Source organism: Malus domestica, chromosome 15 (assembly GCF_042453785.1).
Source record: "Malus domestica chromosome 15, GDT2T_hap1".
Classification (NCBI taxonomy): Eukaryota; Viridiplantae; Streptophyta; class Magnoliopsida; order Rosales; family Rosaceae; genus Malus; species Malus domestica.
In genome coordinates, this window is record NC_091675.1 from 11,968,998 (window position 1) to 11,989,363 (window position 20,366).

Below are 20,366 nucleotides of genomic sequence, written 5' to 3' on the forward strand. Positions count from 1 at the left end.
TTAAGTTGCACCTCATAGATCATCTTTGCAAAATATTATTCAAATCATAAATATTTGAGACATCTAATTGAGTTCAAAAAAATTGATAAACACTATGTTTAAAGAAACATTGAAATTTCATCATGTTACTAAATTGGCACATGGTTTCAGATGAAATTGAATTTTTGCATAAATGATATGAAAAATTGAGATTTACAAAATAAACGGTTTTGGATCGTTGAGGTTTTGATGTTGGATGGGTCCCACTACTAATCCCCTTTTCTTACAAAATAAAAAATAAAAAAACGATCTCTCCTTAAATGGCCTGTATAATTTTATACTTACCAAAAGATTGCATTGTTCAAAAGATACAAATACTATGAAAGTTAGATTATGACATAAGTTGTAGTGTTCAACATGTTGGTACCATATATCGGGCCTCGTCTTTGAACCTCATTACTGAGCCCATAACCCATGTAAAAGGAGGAAACCCTTACTCTATAAAAGGGATCCTCCTCACCTTCACTAGGGGAGAAAAGAAGAGAGTCTCACATCCCTCACAACAATAGAGGGTAATACCCTCTCAGCCAAACAGATAGCAAAATGGCAAGGGCTGCATCCATAGAGAGCTCCCTTGCCGATCTATTGTAATCTATACATTCATACAGTGAAATGGAATCAACATCAGTGTGGACGTAGCCCAAACATTGGGGTGAACCACGATACATCTTTGTGTTCTTGTGCGTTTGTGTGATTCGCAGTCGGATTTATGTTGGTCCAAGATCCACCAGATTTTGTGCATCAACATTTGGCGCCGTCTGTGGGAAACGACACGAAAATCTATGTCGGTTCTCTTTCATTTTTCTCATCCCACCACCGTGAATCTGCAAAATCCTATAACCAGATCGGTTACTTAAAATCGCCCACCTAACTATAATCTCTCTCTATCCGATTCAAACACTTGAACCTCACTGCGACCCAATCCAACCAACCCCCCAAAGATTTCGTGATTAGAGTTAAAGTTCGAACCTCATGGCGCGGATAAAGCTGCAGGTGCTGTTACTTCAGAGCAAGAAGAAGAAGATGCCGACTCGAATCAGTATCACCATCATAGTTATGTGCAATTTAATCATCGCCTTGGTCGCCTTGTCGTTAGTCGCCACTTATCGCTATTGGTTACGAAGGTCGCTGGACCAATATGGGTCGGAGTTATCTAATCGAGAGGATTTTGATGGGTTTGGAAAGAAGGGCGATCTTCCCGGTTATGCTGTTGAGATGCTGGAAGTTGCAAAACCCTTCAACGATGATCCTGCAAAGCAAGAAAATTTTGAGTGGTTTCTCAAGGAAAAATACCAATGAGGACTTCGATCTACCGAGTCTGGTGGAGCTAGTCATATGTCAGAAGCAGTTCGTGCTCGTGAGAGATTAGACTTTGAGGCTGCAGCTGATGCAATACAGAAAGAGAATGAGGAGTGGATTAACTCGATCGGACGGTCCATAATTCAACACTCCAGCTGGCTCGCGGATTCCAAGGTCGTCAATTACGATAGCAACCGACAGTGATCACAACCTCTCGATTTTCATGTAAAAATGAGGCAGCAACAGATCCAGCTATCCTAAGAAGTTTGGTGGATAAGTTAGAATTGACATATCTCACACAAGAGTCACTAGCCTTGCATGAGATGGTTTCTTTCAGTGGTGGGGATCTTGGGGAGAGCATCGAGAAGATGCCCACCAACTTCTGAAAAAGATAAGACTTTCATCATGAAGAGGAGTGCATGTTCCCACGATGCCCACTTTCTGAAAAAACCCACAAGACAACTGTGAAGAAGATAAGAAATCTATATTCCTTAATCATGCCAGCTTTAATCATTCATTAACTAGTTTATTATTTAATAGTTTATTATTATTTTGTGTTGGTGGACGCTTTAAAGTATGCATATTAGAGACCACATCATTTCTTTCATGGATGTCATCACGCTCCACTGCTTGTGCAATAGCAGTAGCTTGACGAGACCACAGTATTATTTGATAGTTTATTATTTAATCATCCATGAACTAGTTTATTATTTAATAGTTTATTATTATTTTGTGTTGGTGAACGCTTTACAATATGCATATTCTTTGAGGAGACCACATCATTTCTATCACACTTATATTTTAGTACACAGTTAGCAATATATTATTTGCTTTCATGATCTGTGTGCATATAGTACGGCACCTCAGAATATATATATATATATATATATATATATGATCTGATAGTGCGGCACCTCACAATATCTGCTTTTCTACTACTGCTGTGTGCTTATCATGCCGGGTCACGACGCATACACATCATTACTACTATCATTACTTTACTATCATATAAATTGCATTTCTACCTAAACGAACGGGGTGACATGTTATAATAATATGTTTTACATTATTATTAATGATTTATCACATGACTATTTTCCATAACATGTGGCAAGTCTGACCAAATTACACCTTTTATTATTTGAATGTTACGGTGACATAACTTTGGTGGTTCATGACACGGACTTTGTTGATCAACATTGTTGTTGATTAAAGAAGTCTATCGACACTATTGATGTCTACATATCACTGAGCCACATGCTTATGGTGACAAAGATTTAGTACGAATGGTGATCTCTTATCTGACCGGACACCCACTTGCTCGGATACTCGCTTATTTGGACACCTATGTGCCTGGACACCCTTGAGCTTGAACCTCGACTCACGGAGCCAACTCAAAGACCCTACAGATGGCCCCGACTCGATGACCCTACGTATGGCCCCGACTCAAAGACCCGATCCGAAGATCCGACACATAGACCCAATATGCGAACTCGACAAGCGGCCCCGAGTCATGTTAAGAATCAACTCATAATGAGCGCATGCTGACATCGAGTGCATACTCGCAACGAGGAACGCCACAAGCTGAGCCGCCTCACAACAAGCACCGCCTCCAACCGAGCAACCGTCTGGCCGAGAGCATCACCTCTAGCCGAGCAGCCTCGCAACGTGTGCTACCTTTAACTGAGTATTGCTTGACGTTAAACACCATCTTATGTCAAGTACCAGTTTTGGACGATATCTAGTCACTTCGGCCCGTACATGGATTAGATTTGAAGTCTCCAGTCAAAAGACTCTCTTGACTGAAGACTTGGGGGACTCCTGTTGGTACCATATATTAGGCCTCGTCTTTGGGCCTCATTATTAAGCCCATAACCCATGTAAGAGGAGGAAACCCTTACTGTATAAAAGGGATCCTCCTCACCTTCACTAGGGGAGAAAAGAAGATAGTCTCACATCCCTCACAACAATAGAGGGCAATACCCTCTCAGCCAAACAGATCTCAAAATGGCAAGGGCTGCATCCACATAATGAGCACACGCTAGTGAACCCGACAAGCAGACTCGAGTCATGTCAAGAATCAACTCATAATGAGCACACGCCGACGTCGAGTGCATACTCGCAACGAGGAACGCAACAAGCCGAGCCGCCTCGCAACGAGCACCGCCTCTAGCCGAGCAACCGCCTGGCCGAGAGCATCGCCTCTAGCCGAGCAGCCTCGCAACGTGTGCTACCTCTAGCTGAGTATTGCTTGACGTTAAACACCGTCTTATGTCGAGTACCAGTTCTGGACGACATCCAGTCATTTCGGCTCGTACATGGATTATATTTGAAGTCTCCAGTCAAAAAACTCTCTTGACTGAAGACTTGGGGGACTCCTGTTGGTACCATATATTGGGCCTCATTACTGAGCTTATAACCCATGTAAGATGAGGAAACCCTTACTCTATAAAAGGGATCATCCTCACCTTCACTAGGGGAGAAAAAAAGAGAATCTCACATCCCTCACAACAATAGAGGGCAATACCATTTCAGCCAAATAGAGAGCAAAATGGCAAGGGCTGCATCTACATAGAGCTCCCTTGCCGATCTATTGTAATCCATACATTCATACAGTGAAATGGAATCAACATCAGTGTGGACGTAGTCCAAATATTGGGGTGAACCACGATACATCTTTGTGTTCTTGTGCGTTTGTGTGATTCACAGTCGGATTTACGTTGGTCCAAGATCCACCAGATTTTGTGCATCAACACAACCACTAATTATTCAAAAGATAGAGATGCTATAAAAGTTGGATATATATACATATGTCCACAATTATCATAAAGTTGGCACTGCTCATGTGCTCAATGTTCACAAAGATTTTTCCTAGACATCTTAGGTCTTGCTTGTTTGTGAATGAACATCTTTCGTTCGTCACCATGTTGTAGAAATGGTGCCTTTTCTTTTTTGTTTTGTTCAAAATTTCTTCTAGCTTGTTCTATATTAGGAAATTGAATAAATTTGTCAATGTATTACATATCGAACACAAACAAGCAATATTGATGTTTGAATATGGAATACTTTTCTCTTCCATTAATTTGTGTTCAAGAATTATGGTGTTAAATTACTACCATCTCGGATTTATTAAATCTGCTGAACTTATGAAAAATTTACCTACAACTCGGGTTTTTTAAATCTAATGAATCTCATTTGCTTTAGGTTTATGGAACTTTTTGGACCTACAACACATGTTTATTAAACATACCCTAAGAGGCTAAGATATGTATACACTTTCACATAAAACTTACTCATAAACACTAAACCTCTAGCATGGGTTGATTTATAACATGGCACACACTTTTAATTTGATGGATGGCAATTGTGAATAGGTTACGTTATGGACTTCACTCAACAACATATGAAATAAATGAACAGAGATCATTAAGCCCCTATAAAATAATAAGATGGGTTCTGTGGGGGTGTAATTTCCTCTAAGTTAATTAGTTAATTTGGTACTTACAGAAGTAACTGATCACAGTGTGGTTTACTGCAAAATTTCCTCTCCTTTTATTTTAAGTACGATGCGAATCTAACTACAAACAACCTGCTAAGCAGACCAATTAGCAAATAAAACCCTATATAATACTGCAGCTAATTACTAAAAACCCTACATGCAGCAGGTCAGGGGTAATTTAATCGCTGCAAAAACGAGCTTCTGAGGTACGAGCCCGTGGTGACATGAAAGTCTTTTTCTCGACTTGTAGATAAGGGCTTTCTCGACTTGTAGATAAGGGCTGACGGATCTTGGTTGGCTCCTACCTACCAGTCTACCACTACCAGTCTTATAAAATAATCTAGGGTCTTTTGATAATCTCCTTAAATTCAACTTTTTAAACTTAAAAATAATTTTCAAGTTTTAGGTCTTAAAAACTTGTTTGGTATGACTATTTAAAAAACTAAATTAAAAAATATAGTTTATTATCTAAAAATACAAAAAATTAGTTTTTAAAGTTTTTAAACTTAAACTCACTCATTTATTTTCTCTCCTCTCACTCCAATTCTATTTCTCTTTTCTTATTTCTCTCTCCTCATTCTCTCTCTTTTTTTTAATATTTTTTCGTCTCTCCTCCAATCCGTTTTTTTCATTATTTCGGTTCTTTCTCTCACTTCTCTTCCTTGATCCTCTCTCTTCTTTCTCTTTCCTCCAATTATCTCTTACTTTCTTTCCTCCTCTTTCATTTTTCTCTCTCCCGTGACCCCTTTTTTTAGATCTCTTTGTCTAGTTTAAGTCGTAAAATTTAAAATTTTTAAATCACATACCAATCAAGTTTTTGAGTCTTAAAGAAAATTATTTTCAATAAATGTTCTTAAGAAATATTTTGAAAAATGATGAAAATTTTCGAATAGGATACCAAACAGAGCCTTATTTTATTCCCAGTAAAAGAATAGTTGATTACGTATAATCTTCTTGTATCCTATACATTTTTAGATGGATAAAAATTCATATAATTTGAAAGATCTTTTTTTTATGCGGCACCTTCACAACGAAGAAAAGTAGCTACTAATTACTGGCTAGCATTTGAAGATAATGCAAGTGGAAGTTGGTCTTTTGGTTTTTTGCACCGACATGATTGCATTATAAAACCCCACTACTTTATTCAGCAGTTCGCCACACCAAATCAAAAAGAAGAGAGTAGCTAGTTATATCGAAGCATTACAAGTCTCTGTGTAACTACATCAAATTAACAAGATCAAGAAGATGCACGGTCCGGGAGGAGGCGGCGGCGGTCCGGGAGGACCAGGCGGCGGTCATGGAGGGCCAGGCGGCGGCGGTCATGGAGGGCCAGGCGGCGGAGGCCCGGGAGGACAAGGCGGCGGCTTTGGAGGACCGGGAGGCGGAGGCGGCTTTGGAGGACCGGGAGGCGGAGGCGGCTTTGGAGGACCAGGCGGCGGCTTTGGAGGACCAGGAGGCGGCTTCGGAGGACCAGGAGGCGGCTTCGGAGGACCAGGCGGCGGCTTTGGAGGACCAGGAGGCGGCTTTGGAGGACCAGGCGGCGGTTTGGGAGGGCCAGGCGGCGGTTTGGGAGGACCAGGCCGCGGTTTTGGAGGGCCAGGCGGCGGTTTTGGCGGTCCCGGCGGCGGTTTTGGAGGGCCAGGCGGCGGTCCGGGAGGACCAGGGCATCAAGGCGGACACGGGGGTGGAGGTGGAGGTGGACCAGGTGGAGGTGGAGGTGGAGGTGGACCAGGTGGAGGTGGACCAGGTGGTCGCTGACTCGTTGCTAAGTGCTAACTAATGGTCTCGGCCAAGAACTTCTGGTGTACAAGAAGTAGTGTATATATATATACATATATATGCTGTTCATGTTTTATAATTAATTAGTTTACTAATCATGTTTAAGAATTAAGATCACCACCAGACCAGCTCATCTGGAGAGGATCTGGGGAGGATCATGTGTCTGTCACTATGTTGAATATGCTGCATATTATGATATTTCCATTTATAGTATATGCATGATTGCTCTTTTCTCTAGTGCTTTATTTAGAAACCTTTTTATCATTCTTGATAATTAATCTATTTCCAATGATCTCTAATTATTATATATATCGGTAGAATTTAAAGATGGTAAGATGGGATATCAAAGAAATAGTAGCAAACGTGGTTGTGTGATGTTGCTGGAGTTTAAAATGTTTTGGAAATATATACATTACCAGAACAGAGGTTATAAAAAGTAGATTTTTTATAGTCTTCAAGGGAAGGACTTTCATTTTTGATTAAAAAAAAAAAGGATTGGTTGTGCGGCTAACATCACATTGAACTTCAACGATCCGAACCATCTATTTTCCAAGTTGCACCTTATAGATTATCCTTGCAAGATATTATCAATTTGAAAATATTTGAGGCATTTAATTGAGTTCAAAGAAATTGACGAACACTATATTTAAAAGAACATTGAAATTTCACGTGATGCTAAATTAACAAATAGTTTCGGATGAAATAGAATTTTTGCATAAATGATCTGAGAATTTAGATTTACAAAATAAACGGCTCAGATCGTTACTGTTTGATATTGAATAGATCCCACAACAAATCCCTATTTCTTACAAAAAAAAAAACGATCTCTCCCTTTAAAGGGCTTGTATAATTTTATACTTATAAAAAGATTGGCACTGTTCAAATGATACAAGTACTAGGAAAGTTAGATTATGTACATATATTGTAGTCTTCAATCACTAATTATTCAAAAGATAAAGATGCTATAAAAGTTAGATTTATATACATATGTCCTCAATTATCAGAAAGTTGGCATTGCTTATGGGCTCGATGTTCACAAAGATTTTTCTTGGACATCTTAATCTTGCTTGTTTGTGAATGAACATCTTTCTGTTCGTCATCATGTTGTTGAAATGGTGCCTTTTCTATTTTGTTTTGTTCAAAAATTTCTTCTTGCTTGCTATATATTAGGAAGTAGAATAAATTTGTCAATGTATTACATATCGAACACAAACAAGCAAAATTGATGTTTGAATATAGAATGCTTTTCTCTTCGATTAATTTGTGTTCGAGTATTTGTTTTTCATTTAGATAATCTTTGAAGTGAGATTAGTATTAAGATTGGTAATGTTTTTTTATTTAAGGCTTTTTAGCGAAATGGTTTATGAGATTGATATGATTCTTCACTTTGATCTTTGAGATTTAAAATCAATAGAAGTGGTTTCTGAGTTTGTCTACTGTCAATTATTTTGATCATTCCATTTGAAATCTCTATTAATAAAGATCAAAATGATAAAAATACCTTTAATTTAATAAACAATGAATCAAAATGATTTGACAAGAATCGAGAGTATTTTGCCATTTTTTCTTATTTAACCAAAATTTTTCTTAAACCCAAACCCTAAGCCCAATAAAAGCTCAAATTAAATATAAACTCCAAAGCAAGAAGGCCCAAAATTTAGTCTCCAAAAGCACCACTACATTCTACATGGCTCAGTAGCGAAGAAAGGAAACGAAGAAGTCCGAACAGTACTTGCTTGCGACTCAGAAACCCCTACGCCTTCGCATATTCGCACACCACCTAGAAGCCCCCTCCATAAACCCCTCTCTCTCCTCTCTCTCTTCGAACTGTGCTTTCGACTGTCGGCTCTGCCCTAGAAGATTTTCAGGTAACGGTGCTTTCTCTGCTTCGCATCTTTCACTTACGAATGTATGTCTTTTTGTGTAATTATATTTAAACCCTGTTGCAAGATTTCCGAAATCTGGAAACAAATTTGATTATTCTTTATCTTAGAGAAAATCGAGAGCACCAACAATTTGTTTCTCTTCGGATTGTGGTTGAAACCCATTTAATTTCAGTGGATTCATTAGTGTTAAATTGCATTTAATGTTTAAACCCTGTTGCCAGATTTCCGAAATTTGAATGAAAATTTGATTTTTGTGTTACTTGGAGAAAATTAACACGACCAATTTGTTCCTGTACCGAATTTAGTCGAAATCCATTTGATTTAAGTGGATTAATTAGTGTTCAGTGAACTAATAGATTTTTTTTTGAAATAGCAGATTTGGTAGAATGGATGACAGTCTGTACGATGAGTTCGGGAACTACATAGGCCCGGAAATTGAGTCTGATCAAGAGAGTGATAGAGAGGACGAGGATGAGGAGCTACCCGATAGGCAAGAGGATGGGGCTGCATCGGACGGCGATGATGCAGCTACTGGTCCCAATGGGTGGCTGACTGCCGCCAATGATGTCGATATGGATAACCAGGTTGTCCTTGCTGAGGACAAAAAGTATTATCCAACCGCTGAAGAGGTCTACGGTGAAGATGTTGAGACATTGGTTATGGATGAAGATGCACAGCCTCTGGAACAACCCATTATTAAGCCTGTTAGGAATGTCAAGTTTGAGGTTGGTGTCAAGGATTCTTCCACCTACGTGTCAAATCAGTTCCTTTTGGGACTCATGTCAAACCCATCTCTGGTTCGGAATGTTGCACTTGTTGGGCATTTGCAGCATGGGAAGACGGTGTTCATGGATATGTTGGTAGAGCAGACTCACCATATGTCCACTTTTGATTCAAATAGTGAGAAGCACATGAGGTACACTGATACAAGGATTGATGAGCAAGAGAGGAGGATATCCATTAAAGCAGTTCCTATGTCCCTTGTACTCGAGGATAGCAGGTCTAAATCGTATTTGTGCAACATCATGGATACCCCTGGTCATGTCAATTTCTCTGACGAAATGACTGCAGCCCTCAGGCTTGCTGACGGTGCTGTCTTGATTGTGGACGCTGCAGAAGGAATGATGGTAAGCAACTCATCTTTCGTTTCATTGAATAATGAATATGCAACATGATATTGTGCCCTTTATTATACTATAGTTTTCTGTTTTTATTAATTTAAGATCTTCATCAACATGATATAGCTGTCATACATTATTGCTTTATCTGTAGAAGAATGTCTGAATGGGTATGATATGCCGCTTGCTTAGAAGATTATATAATTTTGATTAACAGGTAAATACCGAGAGGGCTATACGCCATGCAATCCAAGAGCGACTACCAATTGTGGTTGTAATCAACAAGGTACGATTTTCTCCTATTTCAGGGCTTCTTTATTTCTCTTTTTTTTCCCCCATTATGTGATGGTATGAACCCATTAACTATATTGTTATTCTTACCAACATGAATTTTCATGTCAAAGGTTGACAGATTGATAACAGAACTCAAATTGCCCCCAAGAGATGCTTACTTCAAGATAAGGCATACTTTGGACGTCATTAATACCCACATAACTGCGGCCTCTTCGACTGCTGGCAATGTACAAACTATTGACCCTGTTGCAGGAAATGTTTGCTTTGCAAGTGCTACCGCAGGATGGTCATTCACGTTGCAATCGTTTGCAAGGCTATATCTTAAACTCCACGGGGCCGATAATACGGACGTAGATAAGTTTGCTTCTCGTCTCTGGGGAGATATGTACTATCATCAGGACGACAGGAGTTTCAGGAGAAAACCCCCTGCCAGTGGAGGAGAAAGGTCATTTGTCCAATTTGTGCTCGAACCCCTGTATAAGATTTATAGCCAGGTGATTGGAGAACATAAAAAGAGTGTGGAGGCAACTCTTGCCGAATTTGGTGTCACACTCAGCAATGCAGCTTACAAGTTGAATGTTAGACCTCTGCTGAGGTTGGCTTGTAGCTCAGTCTTTGGATCTGCCTCAGGCTTTACTGATATGCTGGTTCAACATATTCCTTCCCCTAAAGGTGCCGCAACTAGGAAAGTAGACCATATATATACTGGACCAAAAGACTCTTTGATTTACAGGGCCATGAAAGATTGTGATCCTGATGGTCCTTTGATGGTCAATGTGACAAAATTGTATCCCAAGTCCGACTGTAGTGTGTTTGATGCATTTGGTAGGGTTTATAGTGGGAAGATTCAGACGGGGCAGACTGTACGGGTACTGGGAGAAGGCTATTCACCAGAGGACGAGGAGGACATGACAGTCAAAGAGGTGACAAAGTTATGGTTGTATCAAGCTAGAGACAGGATACCAATAGCCGAGGCTCCTCCTGGTACTTGGGTTCTTATTGAAGGTGTGGATGCTTCTATTATGAAAACTGCCACCCTATGTAATGAATATTATGACGAGGATGTGTACATCTTCCGTCCTCTTCAGTTCAATACTCTGCCAGTTGTGAAAACAGCAACCGAGCCACTAAATCCAAGTGAGCTGCCGAAGATGGTGGAGGGACTAAGAAAGATAAGCAAGAGTTATCCTCTTGCAATCACTAAAGTTGAGGAGTCCGGGGAGCACACAATATTAGGGACAGGAGAACTCTACTTGGATTCAATAATGAAGGACCTAAGAGAGCTTTATTCGGAAGTAGAAGTCAAGGTAATTGTTTGCTCCCAGTTCTCATCCTCTCTTCACTTTTTTTCTTTTATAGTAATATTTTTCCACCAGGATATAAAAACTGTATCTTCTTCTGGATATGCTTTTGTTTGTAGGTTGCGGATCCTGTTGTTTCATTTTGTGAAACAGTGGTGGAGTCTTCGTCAATGAAATGTTTTGCTGAAACACCCAATAAGAAGAATAAAATAACTATGGTAAGAAGCAACCTAATTTTCAGAAATTTTATGTGATTCAGTTTTTAAATTATAATCTCTAAAAACCTTTGTCCTTTTGTAGATTGCAGAGCCATTGGAGAGAGGACTTGCTGAGGACATTGAGAATGGTGTTGTAAGCATTGATTGGTCTCGGAAGGATATAGGCAATTTTTTCCAGACTAGATATGAGTGGGATGTTCTTGCTGCACGGTCCATATGGGCATTTGGCCCTGATAAGCAGGTAATGCACCTGTTATAGGCAACACGTTATTTTGTTTATGAAGTTCTTTTGTGGTCCTTGGTTCTGTTTTAATCTTAATGGTTAGAGTATAAACATAGCTTTATATAGCCCCGCCCCCAACAGGCGGGTAGCAAATCACCTTGTGACATAACTTTCTTTTATTCATCTCTCCCTCCCTCTTCGTTTCTTCAAATTCTACTTATACGTTCCAGGCCTGGTATGATTTTGTTTGACAAAAGGGTATATTTGCAGGGACCTAACATTCTATTAGATGACACACTTTCCACTGAAGTTGACAAAAGCTTGCTAAATGCTGTGAAGGATTCGATTGTTCAAGGGTATTTTACTAGAATTCTTGTTCTTTTCCCCTATATTGTTGTTTCAATTTATTGCTCACTATGTGTTATGGCACAGGTTTCAGTGGGGTGCTCGAGAAGGACCCCTTTGTGATGAACCAATCAGAAATGTAAAGTTCAAAATTGTGGATGCAAGGATTGCCCAAGAGCCATTGCATCGTGGATCTGGCCAGATCATTCCTACATCCCGACGTGTGGCCTATTCATCTTTCCTGATGGCAACACCGCGGCTTATGGAACCAGTATATTATGTGGAGGTAAATCCTTGCTTCTTCACTGACATCATAATGATATTGATCTTCAAAAAGGGTTGTATTCAAGTCCTCAGGAATTTAGATTGCTTAATGTATGAATCCCCTCACTTCAGCGAGGGGCGCCGCACTTTGATTTTCTGATTAATTTTTTATGCTGTTGTTTCAGATACAAACACCCATCGACTGTATTTCTGCAATCTACACTGTTCTATCTCGCAGGCGTGGACATGTTACAGCTGATGTTCCTCAACCTGGGACCCCTGCTTACATCGTCAAGGTTTGTAGGATCAACTTTATTTTTGTCGAGTCTTAATTCCATTATACTGGTCTTGGATTTTATCATGAGATTGAAGAATGTTCAGCCATAATATTGATTTCATTTATTTTTCTCATCCATGGAATTTCAGGCGTTCTTACCAGTGATTGAATCTTTTGGCTTTGAAACTGACTTGAGGTACCATACCCAAGGACAGGCTTTCTGCCTCTCAGTGTTCGATCACTGGGCTATAGTTCCTGGGGATCCACTTGATAAGAGCATCGTTCTGCGACCCCTTGAACCTGCCCCGATTCAGCATCTGGCCCGTGAGTTTATGGTCAAGACAAGACGTAGAAAGGTAAAACATTCAGTCCTATCTTTCTCTTCCACTTTTGGTACCTCTAGAAAACATAATTTTCCCAAACCATGCACTGCTGCCTCGTTATATGGCTGAGTTTTCTTTTGTTCAATTTTCCAGGGAATGAGCGAGGATGTGAGCATCAACAAATTCTTCGACGAGGCTATGATGGTGGAGCTGGCTCAGCAGGCAGCTGATCTTCATCTCCAAATGATATGATCGTAGCAGCTTCACAATACGGTGTCCACAGTGCCAAAGTTGAGGAACGAGAGCGTACGTGATTTTAGTACGATGAAAACCAGTAGAAGTATTTGTAGTGTTGAGCTTACGAGTTACAATTTTGAATGCAAGAGTAAATCTAGCTGTTGTAACTTTTGGACGTCCAAGTACTCTTGTGACCGTTGTACCCGATATTCGTCAAATCCTTCAAACTTAATAGAAAAATCGATGCGATCATCAATGCATAGATACAGTGATGTGAGAATTTCTAAATTATTGTTCTCTCTCTAATTGATACATGTGTTATCCTTTTTTTTTTACGAGAGAAACTTGGTTACACTAACATTTCAAGCTAATTATGCGTTATTACGTGTTTTAACATTTATGTATAACAGTGTGTGATTAGCTTGTGATTAGCTTCGAGTACTGACCCTCGTCATCAAGTTCTTCCATTTCCATGATTTTCCGTATTCGTTTTCTTATAAGAAGTTTTAATTGATCCAGAGGTGGAAGGGCGAGAGAGAATTTTCCTTGTTTCTTTTCCATATATTTTGTTTTTTTATTTCCAAATTAATAATTAATTAGGTAAACAGAGGGTTTTCTGAGAAATGACATTACCAGGAAAGCCCCAACCGTTGAATTTCAGGTCTTCCTCCTCCAAATTTCACTACAAATCTGAAATCCATATTATTTTTCTTTTCATGCATTGCTATACAGATATTTTCATACATTTTCGATCGATATCGGATCATACAAAGGCAAATCCAAGAACCCTAACCCTAGCCTCGTCCCCCTTTTCCCCTCTGCAACAATCAGAATTTGATCGGAAAAATCAGGTAAAAGTTAGGGTTTTGTACATTTTTCAATCCTTTGCAGTCAGTAAATTCTCTGTGCAATTAAAGATTCAATCTTTATGGACCCACCATTTTTCTCTGTACTTACATTCACTGTATAATCTGAGCATTTCTGTATAGAATTTTTGTGTATGAGAATTGCAGTATATTGGGATCAAATACAAAAATGCAATCCAAAACCCTAACCCTAGCTCCAGCTCTCAATTTTTTTCCAAATCTCAAACCCCCACACAAAACCCTAGCTTTCCACCAAATTTCAGCCCTAACCATCACCTTCCTCGCCTATGCTTCCTTCCATGCCTCCAGAAAGCCCCCAAGCATTGTCAAGAGCGTGCTTGGGCCCACATTTCAGGCCAATTCGAGCTCCGTCGACACGGGGTGGGCTCCCTTTGATGGTCCCCGGGGCACCCACCGGCTAGGAGAGCTTGATCTTGCGTTTCTTTCCGCGTATTCGATCGGAATGTACTTTGCAGGGCATGTCGGTGATCGGATTGATTTGAGGCTGTTTCTTGTATTTGGGATGATGTGTAGTGGCATTTTAACAATATTTTTCGGGTTAGGATATTGGTTTGATGTTCATGTATTGGGGTACTTTATGGTGGTTCAAGTTCTTTGTGGATTGGTTCAGTCGATTGGGTGGCCTTGTGTGGTGGCTATTGTGGGAAACTGGTTTGAGAAAGGGAAGAGGGGGTTGATCATGGGGGTCTGGAGCGCACATACCTCGGTTGGAAACATCATTGGGTCGGTTGTGGCATCAGGGGTTTTGGAATTCGGATGGGGTTGGTCCTTTGTGGTGCCCGGGGTCTTGGTGATTTTGGTTGGGATTGTGGTGTTTCTGTTTCTCCCCGTGTGTCCAGAAGACTTGGGGTTTGAGTCTCCAGTGAAGGAGATTCAGATGAATGTGGAAATTAATGGCGTGAAGAATTTGGAGGGGAAAGTAGAATCAGAGGAAGCAGGGCTTCTTGGAACAGAGCATGCAGATGCCGATGCCGATGCAGACACAGGTTCTTTGGCTGCAATTGGGTTTCTGGAGGCATGGAGGTTACCGGGTGTGGCGCCATTTGCTTTCTGCCTCTTCTTTTCGAAGCTTGTGTCTTACACTTTTCTGTACTGGTTGCCCTTTTACATAAGGCACACAGGTACCTTCTCCAGTTAGATTTGTGTACATGATTTTGCAATTGAATTCTTGGGATCGGCTTGGGATTATTGTAGGGTTTCATGCTTTAGTTTTAAGCGACCACCTTCGTTATTCTTGTTTTCATTATGAGTTTCTTTACACCATGCAGCTGTTGCCGGCGTGCATTTGTCACACAAAACTGCCGGGAACCTTTCAGCCATATTCGATGTTGGAGGTGTCCTTGGCGGAATTTTAGCAGGATTAATATCTGATATGATAGAAGCTCGAGCTGTAACCTCAATCGCATTTTTGTTACTTTCCATTCCCGCCCTTGTTCTCTACCGGCTTTATGGCAGCCTATCGATGGTTGCCAACATTGTCTTGATGTTTCTTTCTGGATTGCTGGTGAATGGCCCGTACTCACTCATCACAACAGCCGTTGCAGCTGATCTTGGTACGCAAACCACGATCAAAGGAAATTCCAGAGCATTAGCTACTGTAACGGCAATCATAGACGGAACAGGTTCGGTTGGGGCAGCTCTTGGCCCGCTTTTGGCGGGGTATATCTCCACAAAGGGGTGGAACAACGTGTTTGTTATGCTAATTCTTGCTATTTTCTGTGCAACTTTGTTTTTGATTCGGATTGCGAGAGCCGAGATTAAAGGGAAATTGAATGAGGGAAAATGGTATTTGTTTAACGGCATAGAAGGCAGTCAATGACTGAGATTTTACGCAGATCCATTTCCGTGTACGTTTTTTTTGTCTCTCATTCTTTTGTACTACATTCATTAGTCAGAACACAACTTATTGATTGTAAATTCTTCAATTTGGTCTAGATTTGTCGCGTCGACAGTCAGTGAAGAAAGCCATCATTTTGAAAATTTGACGTGCTCTTCGAATGTAGATGGAGGAATTCAGCTGCAGAAAAATTTAGATTATAGCGCGATATTGGGATCAAACAGTGCCGGCAACCACATGGAGGTTCCGATTGCTTGGATGGTGAGGTGAGAGAAATCGGAATCTCCCTGTGATGACGGTAAAGATAAGTTAATGAAAAGGGTGGAGATTGAGAGTAACTGTCCGAATGTAAAACAAGGGGACAGAGAAGAGAGAGAACTGTTGGAAGCATTGAAAGATGTCGAAGACTACTTCCGGGCGGTTGTATGATTCTGGTTTGCATGTTTCGAGGATGTTAGAGACCGACATGGCTCAGAAGCAATCTGCCTCGCTTGCAATCTGTCGACATGTTCAGCTGGCCTAGATAAGCTACCATATCAAGCAATGACTTGCGCCTTGAAAAGCTTCGCGAAAGATGTCCGGGCCCTGAGGGATCAACAACGCAAGGAGCGCCAACAAAAGAGGGAGGTTGACAAGCTTGCCAGAAGACTCGGGAGGAGGATTTTGTGCAAGAAACAGACCGAAAGAAACAGATACGGATCGAGAAGAAGAATCTTCATACTAGTACGCAGAAGACGCGTAATCGCTGTGAACGGATTTCAGATGCGGCCTTCTAAAGTTTTCAGCTCCATGGTTGAGTTGTTCGACTCCATGGCCGAGTTGTTTTCAGAGGCTGCTACAAAAATGCAAGCAGGACTTGTGAGAAAGCGAACGACATATGAAAGGTATGCATACTAGGTTTGAAGAATGTTACGAACTTTTCTTTTAAAGTATATAATTACATACTTTCCTTCCTTCGTATACCAATAATAAGGATTACAAATTTTGCAGAATAAGAATTATGTGCACATGCCTTAATCATCTAAGGTACAATAACGGACAATCTCCCCGTCTATCCGACCAGCCTGATTACCTCAGATATACAACGCGAAGCCTTCTAATTCTTTTGTCTGCCAATACGGTACAAGTATTTATTCCAAAACTTGATAATACGAACATCTTCTGCATCCTTCATCTCTGGAACAGATTGGTGCACCGGACATAAAGGGAAGCGAATCGGCAGTCCGTTTCTGGATGAATGCATCTACACGAGGCCAACTCCGGTCCATTGGCTGTATTATTGCTGACCGGTTGGCCATCAGGGAATTATTGACAGATAATAGAGTAATTCTATCCATCTAAGAAGAATCTGAGATTCTGAAGTCCCTCGGCAGAAATGCTTCGTCTGAATCTAGGTCTCTCTACCAGCACATGTGGGGGTGGCTCCAAGTGGAAACTCACCATAACAAGCGTCAAATTGTCTGTTGCCCCCCGCTTTATTGCCTCCTCTACTATTTGCTTGCAGCACAACTTCACATCATTGTGCTCTTGCAGTCTCCTTCGAGCGAAATCAACAGCGTTTTGGCTGGTGAACATCTCCCATATCCCATCAGTGCCAATGATCAAAAACTCATCGTCTTTGCTCAGTGTCATCAGTTTAAGTTCTGGTTTAGCGCTCAAGGGTCCGCCCCTTTCACCCGCATCCTTCATTCCTTCAAGATGCCAATTACCTAATGCACGGGTTACACCTAACTGACCATTTAGATACCCATCATCAATATATCCACCCAAGGACTCAATACGCATTCTTTCTTTTGTGCAACAGGGCCTATGGTCCTTCGACATTTCTATAGCCACTCCACATCGTGATAATACAGCCCGGCAATCTCCGGCATTTGCCACAAGCAAAGACCTGTTAAAAATAATAATTTCACGGTGAAACAGGTTAATTCTGGAACTCGAGCAGGGAGGTATAGGGCATGGATACTATTTTTATTTATATTTTTTCTCATTAAACAGACACAGTTCATTTTTCCGCGTAACACCGAATGAACGGGCCTATAAAGTTTTTGCTCTTACTCATTAACCTGATGGCCAAGAATCGTAGTGAAAGATTATTCAACACACTACTTGTAATTCAACACCGTGATTATAAATAAAAACCAACCTACACCACAAGAACGAGTTCCTTACCTCCCAAATATCATTGCAGTGAGTGCTGTTGTGCCAGAAGCAAGGGAAGCCTCACGAGAACACTTGTTTGCAAACGCAGCATCTGTCTCCATAAATGACCTTGTTATCACCTTTTCAAGTTCTAAAGGAAAGTCAGCATCCTCAACAATGACTCTTGGTAAATTGTCACGAACAAAGTGTGCTGCATCCTTTCCTCCGTGACCATCAAATACCTGTTTATTCAAATTTCCATTTACATCATTAAGATTGGTGAAAAAACAGAAGTCTGAACCGTTACGAGCTTTCATTGGGATGGTTTGAATTGTCGTAAACAGAAGAGGGCGAGAAAAACTTACACCATAGAAAGAGATAGCTTCCTCACTGAGTAGATTATAACCAAACTTCTTAGCTAAGTCACCAATGCATAAATGAGTATCCTCCATATGGGTTCGACCCCCAATATCAGACCACTCTCCTGACCTGAGGGCAGGAACAAAGTTGAACAGGCTTTGCTTTCTGTCTGCAACCACTGTATCCTCACCTATGCTTTCAAGCTAATAGGCAGCCAACATGAAGGAACTCGAATCAGCATGTGAAGGAATGCAAGTAGAAAGATCAAGGAAACAAAGTTTCGAAATTCATATTCAAGAAAGTAAGGAGAAGTTTCATCCAAGCATCATATGCACAGTTTCAACGAAAAAATGTTTTCCAACCACAAAATTAATGCACAAAAGTTTACATAGCACCTAAACATCAACGCCAACGGATTCCACCGAAAGGATGGAATATGATTCATATGAAAAGCTACTAAAGCAAAGTCAATACATAAAAAAAGCATCAATTCCCTCCCTATTCCACAATCCAAGAAATCTTTGAAAGGAATAGCTTTAATCATAATCATACATAACTTTTGTACACGAATCGCCTCACGATCAATGAAAGCGAGACTCAGAAGTGAAATTTACCAAATAGGGTTGGTTTTAATATGGAAAAACAACTTCCATCACAGCTGAAGAGAATAGGATGGCTCAAGGGTTCAAGCAGAAAACTTTCCTGTAGGATGAAGCTGTACAAACTAATTACTACAGAAAAATTATTTGAACAGTACATGAATATAAAAATTAACCAAAAGCTAAAGTAAATAATCAAGGGTAAAAGTTATTTCCAATCATCAATCCCATAAGAAAACAAAGACCCAGAATTCAATTTTAACCTCCTAAAACGCTTCAGAACTGAGACAACCCCAACAAAGCCAAGCAGTCAAAGGCCCAGAAGTTTAACTTTGAAATGAATTCAACAGGGTTTTCAAAAGACCGGACTCAATTTGGGTCCTAAAAAGTTTCAAAATTGAGACAAACCCAACATATTTAAGCAGTCAAAGGACAAGAATTTTTACTTGAAACGAATTGAGCATGTTTTTCTGGGTACTTGAGCTCACCACAGCAGGAGTTTCCCGGTCCAAATTCTCCTCCTTCCGGTCGACTTGCAGAGACCACTGCTCGTTGTCATTGTCGTTGGAATCGATGTTCTTGTTATTCTCCCTGTTGCCCATTTCTTGACCGAGCTGTTCTGCGTCTATCAGGCACATGCTTCTTCCGGTGAAGACGTTAATGGCGGTGCTGCGGAGTTGCGGAGGGAATCGGAAAGTAGTAAGAAACGGAGAGGGAAGAAAAATATAAGATTTGTGGGTGACTCCGGTGAGAAGATTCTGAGAGAACGTGAGTGAGTGGGAAATTGGGGCCTCTGGTTATTGTAGTAGTAGTTGTCGTAGGGGCCTCTGGTTATTGTAGTAGTAGTTGTCGTAGTCTCTGACAGAGATAGAGAGAGAGAGAGAGAGAGAGAGAGAGACAGAGAGACAGAGAGAGGAATTCAGACTTTTATGCGAAAGCGTGGCTGGAAACGAGTTTGTTGGGTTCTTATGATATTATTTTAATTTTTTTCCCACTTTCAATATTCAAAATGTTTTATGTTTATTTTCTTTGACAAATAATCGGATATATACGAAATTAAAATATTCACAAATGACCTCCAAAATCTATCAAGATTTGGAGTTAAATGGAATTATTTATCCTTTAAAATTAATATTTACAATAATAATACACGTTTTGCTCATTTTACTATACATTGTTAAATAGTACAAGTTATTTTTAATTAGCTCGTATATGCTTTGTTAAATTAATTTCTTAAAATTCTTCCGTGCACATTTAACTGTTAAAGTTTGTACGTCATGCATTAATGTTTTTTTAATATTTTTGTTGAATAAGTATCTTTATTTTATAAGATCACAGAAAGTTAGAAGATTTGATCTCATATGGGAGAAATGTCCTCGAAAATATCTAAAAGTTGCCTTTGTTTTGTTTTTAGTTATATCTAAATTGCCATTTGACTA

At 40.2% G+C, this 20,366-nt stretch overlaps 4 protein-coding genes across 7 annotated transcripts; 3 read left to right on the top strand and 1 right to left on the bottom strand.

Moving 5' to 3' along the window:
* Positions 1-1,374: 1,374 nt before the first annotated feature.
* On the top strand, positions 1,375-6,617 carry LOC139191682 (uncharacterized). Its single transcript, XM_070812675.1, has 2 exons — positions 1,375-1,538; positions 6,074-6,617. The coding sequence occupies exons 1-2, from the start codon at positions 1,375-1,377 to the stop codon at positions 6,615-6,617; spliced, it is 708 nt and encodes a 235-aa protein (XP_070668776.1).
* A 1,648-nt stretch (positions 6,618-8,265) lies between these two features.
* Positions 8,266-13,390, top strand: LOC103431389 (110 kDa U5 small nuclear ribonucleoprotein component CLO). The gene is made up of 11 exons (XM_008369541.4): positions 8,266-8,484; positions 8,879-9,629; positions 9,838-9,906; positions 10,025-11,221; positions 11,335-11,433; positions 11,516-11,674; positions 11,927-12,012; positions 12,089-12,287; positions 12,451-12,561; positions 12,692-12,898; positions 13,019-13,390. The coding sequence occupies exons 2-11, from the start codon at positions 8,889-8,891 to the stop codon at positions 13,115-13,117; spliced, it is 2,967 nt and encodes a 988-aa protein (XP_008367763.3). The 5' UTR covers positions 8,266-8,484; positions 8,879-8,888; the 3' UTR covers positions 13,118-13,390.
* A 72-nt stretch (positions 13,391-13,462) lies between these two features.
* On the top strand, positions 13,463-16,164 carry LOC103431390 (putative glycerol-3-phosphate transporter 5). Of its 3 annotated transcripts, none has more exons than XM_029094815.2 (3): positions 13,463-15,110; positions 15,258-15,836; positions 15,993-16,164. In XM_029094815.2, exons 1-2 carry the CDS (start codon positions 14,138-14,140, stop codon positions 15,806-15,808), a joined length of 1,524 nt encoding a protein of 507 aa, XP_028950648.2. In that variant the 5' UTR covers positions 13,463-14,137; the 3' UTR covers positions 15,809-15,836; positions 15,993-16,164. The 3 variants fall into 3 exon arrangements, with proteins under 3 accessions (XP_028950648.2, XP_070670971.1, XP_070670970.1); XM_070814870.1 differs by lacking the exon at positions 15,993-16,164 and adding an exon at positions 15,925-15,969; XM_070814869.1 differs by lacking the exon at positions 15,993-16,164 and having other exon boundaries at positions 15,258-15,923.
* A 560-nt stretch (positions 16,165-16,724) lies between these two features.
* LOC103431391 (probable protein phosphatase 2C 27) lies at positions 16,725-19,878 on the bottom strand. Of its 2 annotated transcripts, none has more exons than XM_008369544.4 (4): positions 19,416-19,878; positions 18,334-18,531; positions 17,999-18,210; positions 16,725-17,717 (listed from the first exon to the last, which is right to left on the bottom strand). In XM_008369544.4, exons 1-4 carry the CDS (start codon positions 19,563-19,565, stop codon positions 17,156-17,158), a joined length of 1,122 nt encoding a protein of 373 aa, XP_008367766.3. In that variant the 5' UTR covers positions 19,566-19,878; the 3' UTR covers positions 16,725-17,155. The 2 variants fall into 2 exon arrangements, with proteins under 2 accessions (XP_008367766.3, XP_008367765.3); XM_008369543.4 differs by having other exon boundaries at positions 19,374-19,878.
* Between the last annotated feature and the right edge of the window lie 488 nt (positions 19,879-20,366).